Source organism: Centruroides vittatus, unplaced genomic scaffold (genome assembly GCF_030686945.1).
Source record: "Centruroides vittatus isolate TY-2023 unplaced genomic scaffold, ASM3068694v2 contig_875, whole genome shotgun sequence".
Classification (NCBI taxonomy): Eukaryota; Metazoa; Arthropoda; class Arachnida; order Scorpiones; family Buthidae; genus Centruroides; species Centruroides vittatus.
Window position 1 is genome coordinate 1,301,997 of NW_027122567.1, and position 13,629 is coordinate 1,315,625.

Consider the following 13,629-nt stretch of genomic DNA (forward strand, 5'->3'; position numbering starts at 1 on the left):
TTTCAATTTTAATGATATTTATCTTAAAAAGGCGTTAATTCGAAAATTATACTTAATTCAGAATTTATGTAATGAGATTAAATAGGCTAATTACTAAAAGCTATAAATTAACTTAAATAGAATTGCAGTATCAAATTTTATAACATAGGACAAAATTTATTCTTAATGGATTCGCAATTTGAGAGTATTCAAAAACATTTCGTATTCATTCTGTCATTTTTAAAATAATTTTATAGTGATATATTTTACACTATATACTATATAATGTGTTATTTAAAAATATATTTTATTTGCTATAATAAGGCTATAACTTACACTTACTTATATACATTAAAACCCGAATAAACCGGTATCGCATAGTACCGAATAGTTTTTCCGGTTTAAACAGGTTTTTCTTAACAGAAAATCGCTCCGTTCTGAAGAATTTTTCCTGTTTAGGCAGGTGTCCGTTTTATTCAGGTCCCGTGTTGGACAGGTTTTACTAAATTATAACTATAACTTACATTAATAATAAAATGACTATGAAACAGCAACTTTTTCCTGTTGTCTGTTTTGTTTTATTCTTATTGTTACTGTTAACTGTGATTAACGTAAAAAATATTGGAATGCAGTTTCTGAAATAATTTAATTTTTTGTATTATAAATAAACCTCTTAGATTTTTTTTCTACGTTAAGCTATTGATTTTCATGAATTCTTTTTTCTAAATTTTCCGAAAAATTTTCTCCAAATTTTGAACCGTCCTGATGACAAAGAATAAATTTAAAAGCTGGTTGTGGAAATAAGAAATCTTTATTTTTCATAATTAGGATCAGATTTTTCTTTCATTCAATTGATGAGAACCAATCAGTTTTGTTTTTGTACATACGTAAACAAATTATAATTTAAAAAGTAGCAATTTAAAAAAATGAAAAATTGATTTGTATAAAGAAAATAAGAAAATCCATTTCAAATAAATCAAATACTATGTTCTTACACGTTATTTTAAAAAGATATAAAAATATTTTAAATTAATGGGCTATTTCGAAAACTATTCTTTCATATTTTATTAAGATATAAAATCCGTAGTTTTAATGAGAAATTAGTTAAAATATAAGTTTTTTATTTTAACTAATTTTTTAACCAAAATCTTAAAAAAAAAGAGAGAGAACACTTAAAATTCATATGGTAATAATTGAAAATTTTGATGATGCTTACAAAAAGTAATTAAGACTGTTAAGAATTTTAGTAATAATATTTGATTTTACATGAAATAGAAATTAAAATTAAAATTTTAATTGATTAACTTGTTCCTGTAATGTATCGAAATTGATTTTTTGGTTGATTAACTTGAAATTTTTAAAAAATCCGAAGAAAAATCAAACATCTTTCCACAGGTTTGAAAAGCGGAGAAATGGGATTAGCTTTAATTTCATAAAAATTAATGTAGCGAAATTTGGAAAATATTTGGAAATTTTTTACTTTATAGAAATTTATGAATTTTGAATAACTTTTCTCAAAATAATCCCAAATGAGAAATATAATTTATAGAAGGATCCAAAAAATTAATTTTAATAAAATATTCTAGGAATGATGTTACGGAACACAGTCCGTCAATCTTATTTTTATATAATGTGAATTTATCTGTAATTATAATAAAAATTCCAGGAAAGATTAAAATTTACATTTTGGCATTTAGTTTTCGAATCCTAGCTTTGATCACATATGTCAATATTAAAAATACTGAAATGTATTTATAAGCAGAGTCTTACTTGAAACATTAATAAAAATTATATATATATATATATATATAGACGAATTACCCATATTTTATTGTTAACTGTAAATTATAATTGAAAAAATTTCTAAAAAAATGCAAATGAAACGTGTTAATGGTATATTAAATATACTAAATTGTATATATAAATAAAAATTTAAATTTAGCGAAAATATTATTATGAAATGTCAGCATTAGTCGTAATTTATTTTACTTATTTGGAATTTTCACAAGACAAAGACAAAATAATTTTTAAAATATTTTATTTCTCCTTTTTATGCTGGTTTCTGTTGTTAATATAGATTCATATTTTAAAATTATACTTTATATACTTAAATTATTTTCATTAATTAAGCGAGTTATTTAAATTACCTAACTAAATTATTAAAACTAAAACATTTTTTAATTATTAACCGAAATTTATTTATAACTTGTATAAAAAAATCTATGTAAATTATTATTTTAATTTTTTTTCCTGTTAGCTGATAGAAATTGTTTTTATCTCGTAATTCAGGTACAGTTTTTTTAGATTTAGACCGTATATTAAAAAAATTGTATTATTTTGTTTTTTTTTATCTCAAACAGTAAACCAAAAGAAAATAACACTGTTTTTATGTACTTAAATATTTTATACTATTTCGAATCCACTTCTTATATATATATAAATTGGTATCGAGAATTTCCTTCGAAATATTTTATCTATGCTGTTTTAATGCAATTATAATCGAATTGAAAATTTTCTGATAGTAATATTTTTGGGAATATAAAATATTGAGATTTTAGAGAAAAGATATTTTATGAATAATATAATTAAGAAAAATTATCTAGATCAGTTTGTAATCTTCTTATTGGCTTATTAACGATGACTTACTTGACACCATCGTTAACGTAAGTTTATCCTGTAATTTCGCATTTAACGATTGAAATTATTATAATGTTTAGTATAATCAAAAATTCGTTCATGTAAATAAAAAAAAATTTATAAAAATGCTACAAATTAATTTTGATTCAACATTTTTTATTATAAGCCAAATTCTATTTATTTTGGTTTACGTGTGTATTTTTCTGGGATCATTTATCTTTCCATTCAAAATTACCCTAAGTTGCAAAATTAGCATTAAGTTACTGAAACTTAATACTAATTTTATAAAATTGATTTTTCCTCAAATTATTGAATCTATATTGCTTTAATGCATTAATTGAACTAAAATTAAAACAACAATGAAATTAATAAGCGCACTTTCGAAATTAATTTATGCTCTTAAACAATTTATAACAAATATATTTTATAGTTATAACAGTAATGAATAATGAAATATAAATTATAACTGAAAATAATGAGTTTTTTTTTATTATTTTCCATACGGATTCGTTCGAATCTTTGTTTATTTTCCTAATGTTATGTTTTTGTCTAAAATTGTAAAATTTTTAAAGTTGTTTAATAGAAAAATCGAATTAATTCAAACAAATTATACTTTTTGCAAGATCAAAAGCTTTTCCATAAAGTACATAAGAATAATCGGATTTTTGAAAAAAAAATTACAGAATAGACTTAGCTATTTTAAATTTCATTAGCACTTATTCCGTTAGTATGAATAAGAAACAAGTAGTAGTTAGAATTCATTAAAAAATTTAAAAATTTTTTCGTCTTCGTTTAACATGAAATTTGTTACACCCATCTCGAATTAATTTTTAAAATCCAAATCTTAGTACATAACGTGAATAAGTAGTCTATAATTTAAATTAGAAAACTCTATTATAGAAAGTGTATTGCTTCAGTAGATAATACACCAAAGAGAATTTACCAGAAGTTTTCAATTTCGTTTATTATTAAAATTGATTCTAGTAAATTCTGTAATCTTTATTTAAATTTTCAATAAGAATATTCTATTTTTAGACAAATTAAATGCTATCAATAATGAAAACAATTATTTAGCATAGTCGAAACTTCCATTTGTTCGCTAGTCTAAATTACTATTTGTACGATATTCGGCATTAAGTCTACAGAAAAATTTGAATTGAATGCTTAAAACTTACAAAATTTGTATTAAATTTCTTGAATTAAATTTATTGGCTTCTCTTAAAAGTTCAAATATTAAATTCGTTTTAATATTTGAAGCTTTAAATTAAAGCTGTATGTTAGATAATAAAGAGTTAAATGATATATATAATTTACGTATATTTATATATAATTTAATTTTCAGTTAGTTTGCTTTCCTTATTCCTCTGATGTATAACAGATCATTCTGCAAAATAAAAAAGAAAAAAAAAATAATGAGAATTTTTTGGTAACGTTACAAGTTTATGGACACTTTGTTTATAGTATAAAAATCTATTAAGGTATGAAGATATTTGTTCCAAAATCAACTATAAAATATCAATATTTTAGGGGCAATCGAATTGATTGTGAAGTAGCGTCGTGACATTGCTTCGTCACAATCGATCCGATAATGCGTCTTGAAGTCTTGAGTGGAATAAAGGCAGATTCACAGCAACCGACTCAGATAAGACCGGCAAAAATATTCTTATAATAGAAATTGACGGTTACACTTACACTAACCTGCACAGACCGGAATCGAACTGACATTTTTCGAAAAGAATTTTGCATGTGTCGGTTTGTGCCAGTTAATGTTCACATCACTAGCTGGCAAGGACCGACACGCTTTTTTGATGGCTAACGGGCAATTCGAACTGGTAATGATTTGATTTTTTTAAAACCAAGCTATGTAAATTAAATTTAGTTTTTGTAGTTTTCGTTTAAAGTTGTTTGTAACGTTAGTTAGTTTTTTTTAAATTCGAATCGAACTGGATTTATCTTATACGAGACATTAAAAATACAATGGGCACTGCGGTGGTTTCAATTTTGGCCATTATGGGTCTGATCCATCGTGGAGTCGACCGATGTAGACGGCGAATGAAACTTTTATTTTTTAATGAAGAAATTCTGCAGGAAGTGTAATATATTTAGCGTCACAAGAGTTATAATGACTTAAAAGAAGAATAAAAAAAAAAAAAAGAAAGAAAAGAAAACTGAATTGCCAGTCGCAATGTAAATATAGACGAGTAGTCGGTCGATGGACGAGGCAACAAAGGTGTCAGGCTACGCTCTGAGGGTCAACTTTAGAGTCTAGATCGGACCCTCAGGAAGTGTTTTCGTGAGTGGTCGGTATGAATATGTCAGTTCAGTTCCTTATCAGTCTGCCGGCCTTTAGTGTAGACCTGACTGAATTCGTAATAGGCAGACTCTTTCGAACTTAAATCTCACAAAGAACAATGTCTGACTAAAAGCGAAAACAGAATGAGTGTTGCGTCAGCATTTACGCCGTTTCTGGCAAATTTTTCTGTTCATATTAGGTTGTTTGTATTGGAACAGGTTGAACTTTTTTCTAGAGAAAGATATTTGCTTATGATTTCTTAACATTGAAGAGAAGGAAATTTATCTCGAACACAACAGCTATAAAGAATTTACGTTCTATTTTGCTTTTAAAATTATGATTACTTTTTATTTTTCTTTTCGAATAATATGAAGAACAGTTTGCCGTTATCAATTCCAATTTGTTCTGATGATATTTGTTTTCGTTTGCACTTGATTCACTGTTTAGTTTTGTTCTAATTTCTCAAAGGGTAGTAGAACCACGATCCTTTTGGCTTTTTTTGGTCGTATGAAGTTGACAACTGTGGGAGTTCCTGATTCACACGGAGCTAGAATTTTACAACTTTTTTAAAATTCCGTTTTGACACTTCAAATACATTATTCATTTACAACGTAAATAATTTGTTAAATTAGTAAATTTATTGCCTACACAGTACATGTGTACTATAGGGGAGACTAGCCTAAAATGATATTCCATTTTGAGAAATAAAGTATTTTTATTTTCCCGGCTGTTATATCTATATTACTGTGAAAAGGTATAGCGATCGATCAAAAAATGATCTCCTAGGATTTTTACATTTTTGAACTCGGGACCTTGAAACTAAGAGAAATGCAAAAATAGGGGTATTTCTGTTCTGTATGTATTATGATTGTGTTTGTGTGTGGCGGAATACGATTTTGTTCACCCACTTTGAAATTTAATAACTCCTGTGCCTCTTGTCGAAAATTTCCAAAATTTTGCAGGGAGAGTTGTGTATTAGGAGGATTGATGCTATTAAATTTTGGTGGTTAAAGGTGGAGGGTGTTGGGAGATAGAGGCAAGTCATTTGTCATATCTCGAATGGAGTTGATCTTAATGAAGATTATACTCGTTATTAGCAATTACATTTTATTTTATTTATTTTTAATAAGATTCACCCCTAACCTGAAAAATAAGCTTTTTGCCATTTTATAATAATTAATAATATAAAACGTTTTAAAATAAAATATCATAACAGATGGCGCCACACAATTTTAAATTCTTTTCCAGAGAAAGTCACGCAACTCACTCGTTACTGGATTTTTTTCGGAAATTCTCATTAATTTATTGAAATTCCCCAAAGCATACAAATCCAGTTCTTACGAAACAGAATAACATGAATATTATCGTAAAGCTTAAAAAAGCTGGTATTTGATAAATTTTTTTCATAAAAATGCAAAAATATCATTTTACCAGGATATATGGATAAAATGGCTGCTATTCTCAAAATAGCCTAATAGTACACTATTACGATTTTATGCATTTTCCTACCCAGCCATCTTCTATTCAAGGTTAAATAGGTGTACCATATATTTTTCTTACCTAATTAGTAAATAAACGGACAAACATCGTTACAAGTTAAACTAAACAAACGTGATTTAAGAAGTTTTAAATGGTTGGCCAATTACATTGTAATTTCACATTCATTGTAGCATGATAACGACAAATCTCTTTTGCACTATTTGAACACACTTAGTTTCCAAACTCTCCTACGAAGACTTGCTTGAGATACTATGTGATTTTACCTCAAATTTCACACACATATTTTGTTTTACCTGACGAGGAAAACTATGATACTGTACCCACTCACTCCATTTAAGAAGAAACACCACACTATGTGCTAACATATTCGTTTTTTAAAATATGCTTCTACTTTAATTTTTTATTTGAGCATAAAACATCATACATAAAAAAACTTTCCATGGAATAGTTTCACATTTACTGTTCTCCTGTTTCAGACAAAGAGAGTTCATAGTTGCCTTTTTTAACAGTTTCAATATTATGAGATGTGGGTGAAAATGTGTTTTTAGTTTCAGCAGCAGCAGCAATGCCAAATTCATGCTATTCCTGCTATTACCTTTTAATTCAGTACTTCAATAGAGGCTAATCTCCCCTATGTTTAAAAGTTTTTATCATTATTTGTTATAATGTCTCAGATTTATTTTCAATATACAAATCGACGTTTTAAGAATAATTTTATCACAGTTCTTGTTAAGCTCCTTTTAGTAATCATCAAATATTCATATTACCATTAATTTAAAGTTTGGGTTAATTGTCATTTCAAATATTGAGGATTATGTTAAATTTTAAATCGTAACAGATCCTCTTTGTTATAATAAGATTGGTTAGGTCTCTGATGAGAATATCCAGTTCGTATAGAAAGTAAGTCTACTGAGAAAGTGATTAAAACAATTGTAATGTTCAGTACATACAGATAAGAGTAATTATTTTTACGATGTTGAATGGAAAGGATTATGAAGATACAGTGAAAACAATTAAATAAATTACTGTCTTTCAGTAAATAAATGTTATTCTAAGATATTTTTATTTTGTAATTCACTAAATTTTATTTTATATAATAAGCAACAATTTATGAAATACAATTGTAATTAAATAAAATATATATTAAATATTTAATATATTATGTAACAATATGAAATTTATAATTTATCCTTTTTTAAAATGTTCATTTTTGATAGTTTCAAAAAGTGAAAAATTTTCACTATCAAGAGCTTGCTACTTAATTCATTTTAATATTAACTTACAGTGTTCCTCTAGGCATTTAAACATTTATTGTAAAATAATTTAGTGTAGAATTGAATATTTAAATAAAAATGGTAAATTTTTTATATAGCAATTATATCCTTACTTTTTTATATACTTCATCAATTTCCTACTTAATTGAATATTGTTGAATATATATATTTTATATATTAAACATCTTTTAATTTTTCTTTATTTTGATTTAATATCAATTAGATTCCTGTGCATTACATTATACAATCAAATATTTAGCTCATACATTGAAAGAGAAATTACTCTATTGAAAGATAAATATTTTAATAGTGTTTGTTCAATTTTAAAAGGATTTTTTTTTGCTATTTATAAAATAATAACTAACTTGAGTAATACTATATAAATTTTTCTTTTGACAGAATTTCTTCCAATAATATGTTAATAAATAAAACTTGAACTGATAATGACTTCTTTTAAAATAAGATTTTTTTTAGGCTTACTCTATTTAGTTTAATTAAATAATATATCGCTTAATGTTATTGTTTATAAATTTTTTACTGATATTTTAGGATAACTTGTATAAAAAGTTTTTCTTTTGTATTTAATTTTAAACATCAAGCATGTATTATACAAATATAATATGTACTTTATATTATTTTTAGATGTAGGAAAATTGTAATACTACATTGCAAATTTATTTATTTATTTAAGTTTTAAATTTTATGAAAATATTTTTAAATTTAAAGTAGTTGAGGCAAAAAACAACAAGGAATATGTTATTTAATAACAATGTTTCTGAATTTTTAAATATTTTACTGCAGTTTTATATCATATTCATAAATATTTTATTTTGAATATATTATAATATAAATAAATAATTAATGAATCATTTTGAATGATTATAGTATATTAAGAATAAATATATAAATTTTTACTTAAAAAATTCCAATGATACAATGTTATGATTCATCCATCAAAGAAACAATAAATTATATTTCAGTCAAAGGCCTTTTTTAGAATTTATAAATATCAAATTTCTTTTGGTGAGAGAAATATTTACAGTCAATTTGTAAACGTGATGTGACATCAGATTCTGCTTTATGGAGCATGAAGTGGCCATTTCTGAATGTGACTTGGTTCAGAGTTAAAGTAAATTATACTATTTAAATTCAGAAAATGTAGAAATGAATAGAAGAGAAAATATGTTTCTTTCTAGTGACAGTAGACATTGGTTCAACTAGCAATTCAAATATATCTTTGTTGTATATATAGCACTTGTTTATATTATAAAAATGTTTTTATATAGTATGAAATGCAAAGTGAAAATTTATCGTAATTATTTTAATGCCTTTTTATATAAAATATTTTTTAAAATTATTAAATTTTATTTATATTTCTATAAATTAAAATAATTATAAGGCTTTATATTATTATAGCATATAAAATGAATATTATTTATATTTTAAATAAAATACATTTATATGTACAGTACAGTAATTTTGTTTAATCTGTTTTTATTAAATTCTGTAAAATATTTTATTTCAAATAAAGTATGAAGTTTTTAAATAAGCAATTCAATCTATAATAATTATGTAATTTTAAATTACATATTTTCTTTTATATTTATGTATGTAGTATAAATATATGTAGTAAATATATGTTGTAAATTTGTATATACTTTGTTATTGAAATGCTAATAGACATTATTTGTTATTAAAATGCTTTGTTAGCATTTTAATAACAAATAATGTTTATCATTATATAACACAGTTCTTTATTTGAGTTACATAGCATAGATATAATTGTATTGTATATATATTAGAACTAGTTTTCTTATTGATAAATTATTGATTTTATTATTGATATATTAATCAAAATTAAATTAAAAAGTTTTAAATAATTTATTATTTTAATTGCTAGGCAGTGGTAAGTAGAAAAATAAATTGATATAATCCTTTATTCTAGTACAAGCTTCGTTTAGTTGCTTCAGATAACCTGAATGAGAATCATACAACAGTTGTTATACACATCAAAGATGTGAATGATAATCCTCCAATATTTGACAGACCAACTTATGAAACACAAATTACTGAAGAAGATGATCGTAATCTACCCAAGCGTGTCTTGCAGGTTATGAGATTATTTTAACAACAAATGCATTTATCTAAATTGTTGTGTCACCATCTATGTTTTCTACAAGATTTTATTTTTAACAAGAATGGCTGCAAATAACACATTAGGGCTTTGTGTTTTGACAGTTTTATTTTAATTTTGTATGCATGTTTTATTTTTTATTATTGCTATGTTGCATGTGCTTGCACATCTTATCTTTTCCCAGTACAACCTTACCCTTGTGGCATCGGACACTCTGCATGAGAACACCACTGTGGTATTGATAAAGATTAAGGACATCAATGATCTCCCCCCAAAGTTTCAGCAACCATCCTATGAGACAACTATATTTGAAGAAGACTCTGATGGTATACCAAAGAAAATTTTGAAGGTATATTATGTTTGTCTTCAATTTCAAGGGATTTAAATGAAAATAACCAAATAAAAGTCAGATAATACTTAATTTTTAACAATCAGTTAATATAGTAAATTATATTTTTCACAAGTAAATAAAAAAGTTAAAATAAACATTAATAATATATTCTGATAAATAAGTTGAATATTATTATAAGTCATTTTATTTTATCTAAAAATATATAAACATTATTTATAAATGTACAACACAATACAATATATAATAATATTTATCACAAAGTTCAGTCATTTATTCTGTTATAGGCAACAAAATGAATAATTCAAGTCCTCTGTTATCAAACTTTGGGGATGGAGTTCTGATCTGAGTATCATGTCTAATAACATGCATTACTTGTTTTATTAAAATTTTTAAGTTTTTATTTTCAGGAGTAATTAAATGCATGATATTACTTACAATACTATAAATTAAATAATTATTTTTATTGCATGGAAAATAAATATTTGAATGTAATAATAATGATTATTTTTAATTCATAAATAAAATTTTTTAAATATAAAATTTTTTCTTGCTTGAAAATAATGCTTGAAAAATATAAAAGATTTTTTCCCTGAAATTTCACATTTTTGCATGTTAAAATACTTATGTAAAAATTATTATTACTAAATCTAAAACTAAGCTTTGAAAAAATTATCAATTTTTCTTTATTAAAATGATTGTTTAAATTTCTATAAATATGCTAAATTTAATTTAACATGACTTGCCCCTTTTTTTTGCTAAATTTATTATATTGACTATTTAAATTACAGTATTTTAATTTACTATAAATGTTTACTTATTATTAAATTAATTCTATTATAAAACTGTAAATGTATAAAATTTATAGTTTCAAAATTAGATGTGTAGTGAAGCTTTAATAAGCAATACTTTTTTATATCATCTTTGATTAAATAATTCTTTTTATTTTTTATTTTTTTTTATTTTTTTTTTTATATTATTTATTATAATATTTTATTTTCCAAGGGAACTTCCCCTATATTGGGGGATATACATATAGTAGTATTATATTACATTTTATTTTATGTAATTATATAGTAAGAGACATAATATAGGAAAGTAGATCAATAAGTTCACATGACTCACCAACACAACATTAATTGATGTTTTAAACAACTCAAAAAATACAAATTATCTTAGTCATACATTTTCTAGAATTCAAAGTTGTGTTGGTAAACCGATTGTTAAATAGTACAGAGAATTTTCTCAGTAAATTTTACAAAAAAATTGAAAATTTTATAGGCGTCTTTTTTATTAATGTTGTTTAATTTGTTTTTGAAGTCAATAGGTGATTTTAAACAGCATATATTTTTGATATTGCATTTTTCTCGTATATTATTCAAGGGTTGACAGTTTTGTAGAAGGTGAAGCACCGAGAAGTCTTCTTGTTGACATAGCAGGCAATATTTATTTGAAAGATTTATATAAGTGTTATTAATAAAAAGTGAGTATTTATTTAGACGTAGTTGAATTATTAATCGTTTTACATTCAGGTCTACTGGTAGCCATATATAAGGTTGGAACGAAGGAATATTTAAGATGTTGGTGTACCAAGGATGATAATTGCTTTGGGTTAAGGAAAGTTGATCTTTATTGATTGATTGAGCGATAGCAGAATTCATCAAAAGAGAGTAACCATATTTCCAGTCCTGAATTGAGTCTGTAAACAATAGTTCCGATATTCCAAAGGAATTTAATATTCTTCGAATTTTATATTGCCATAACTGTTTATTATTGTTGTTTTTACTTTGTTTTACCATTTCTTGGTATAATAATTTAATATTGTCATCACTTTTATATTTAAGTCTGTAGTAAAATTTTATTATTCTTTTTAACAATTGAGGAAAGATCCAGGAGCGTGATGTTTCGTGTCGAATGGCATATCCAGGTATAGTATTTTCTAGTTGTAACAATTTACGTAGGAAATAGATGTGCAAAGATTCAAGACTGTAAATGTAGTCCAAGCCCCAAATTGGACTGGCATAATAAATGATAGGACTTATTGTAGTATTATAAAGTTTAAGATGAATGTTTAAATTTGACGTTTTCATTGTTGAACATAAAAATAAGAGGTTATCAATTGCCTTTTTGACCCTATAATTCTTTATTTTTAAATTTTTGAAACATTATTTATAATTAAACAAATATAAATAAAATCCAACAATACAAATAACATTTGGAGCTTTGAAATATTTAATAAGAAACCCTATGCAATATCATCTTTAATTATTGTATTTGTCAGCCTTTTTTATTTTATTAATTTTTGATTAAATATTATTAAGCTTCTGAAATTTATGTGATACTATTTATTTTTAAAATAACTTGAAGTTGTTATTTTATGAAAGAATAATTCTTTAGCTTCTTCAAAAATTGTAATGAAATAATGTAAATTTAAAATTGTTAAACTTTTATTACTGGAAATAGCTTAAAAGAAAGCTCAATTTCAAAATTTTATTAATTTAATCTCCAGTCTTCTTAGAATTAATTATTTTGTACACTGATTATGCTGATTAATATTGATACTGATTAATTGGCTGGCTCATATTTCACCATTACATTACATATTTTGGTCAAACATTGAGTAGGATTTTGTTTGGTTAAGAAGAAATAACCATTTTAAAAGCAAATTACAAATTACTTACTATTGGTCGATCCTTTCTTTTTGCAGTTCTATTAAATTTATCTTTTTACATTATAACATTATATTCTTTAAATCTACAAGCTAATAAATGATAAAGAGGTGAAGTTAGTATAACTCTAAAATCAGTTCACTTTTTGAAATAGTTTATTAATTATTTTTCTCACATTGAGTCTATTCTAATAAATATTTTAATAAATAAATGAATAAAATTATATTACTTTTAGTATTTCTCAAGTTTTAGATATAAATAATAATATATTTTATATGTACTGTATAATTTCCATTAAAATTGAAAATATTTATTATTCAAGTACAGTTAGCAAGTACAGTACAAGTACAGTTAGTTACTTTATAATAAAGCTGTAAGGATAAAAGATCTTAAATCTTTATATTTATGGAAAAAAAATTTTTTTTAACATAAAAACAAAATATTTTTACAGCATCTAAAACAATAGCGAGGTTGTGGTTGAAGTGTTCATCTCTAAAATGTGAATGTTGAATGTCAAGTGCCGCTATCTTGTAAGCAGTGTTCAACGTTCGACATTCATGTTTTAGAGATGGAAAACTTCAGCCACAACTTTGCTATTAGAGATAATAAAAATTTCAAATCAGAATTTACTATATTTATGATTAGATTTTAGATCTAACTTAAGAACAATCTTAGTAGTTCAACAATACACTATTCTTACATCATATTTTTTAAATTTTGTAGTCCTTTCAGAACTATGTTAAATACTAGTTCTAATTGTTATAAGTTTTAACTGTTGTCTTAAATTATAAACT

General features: G+C 24.3%; 1 protein-coding gene across 4 annotated transcripts in view; it reads left to right on the forward strand.

Moving 5' to 3' along the window:
• Positions 1–13,629, forward strand: part of LOC136982976 (neural-cadherin-like) — a 420,472-nt gene that overhangs the window by 302,698 nt on the left and 104,145 nt on the right. For 2 of the 4 annotated variants that reach the window (XM_067279558.1, XM_067279560.1), the window contains exon 17: positions 9,629–9,793. In XM_067279558.1, coding sequence (XP_067135659.1) covers positions 9,629–9,793 — 165 coding nt within the window. Of the gene's footprint in view, positions 1–9,628; positions 9,794–10,001; positions 10,167–13,629 lie in introns of all 4 variants that reach the window. The other 2 variants (XM_067279559.1, XM_067279561.1) reach the window with 1 other exon arrangement.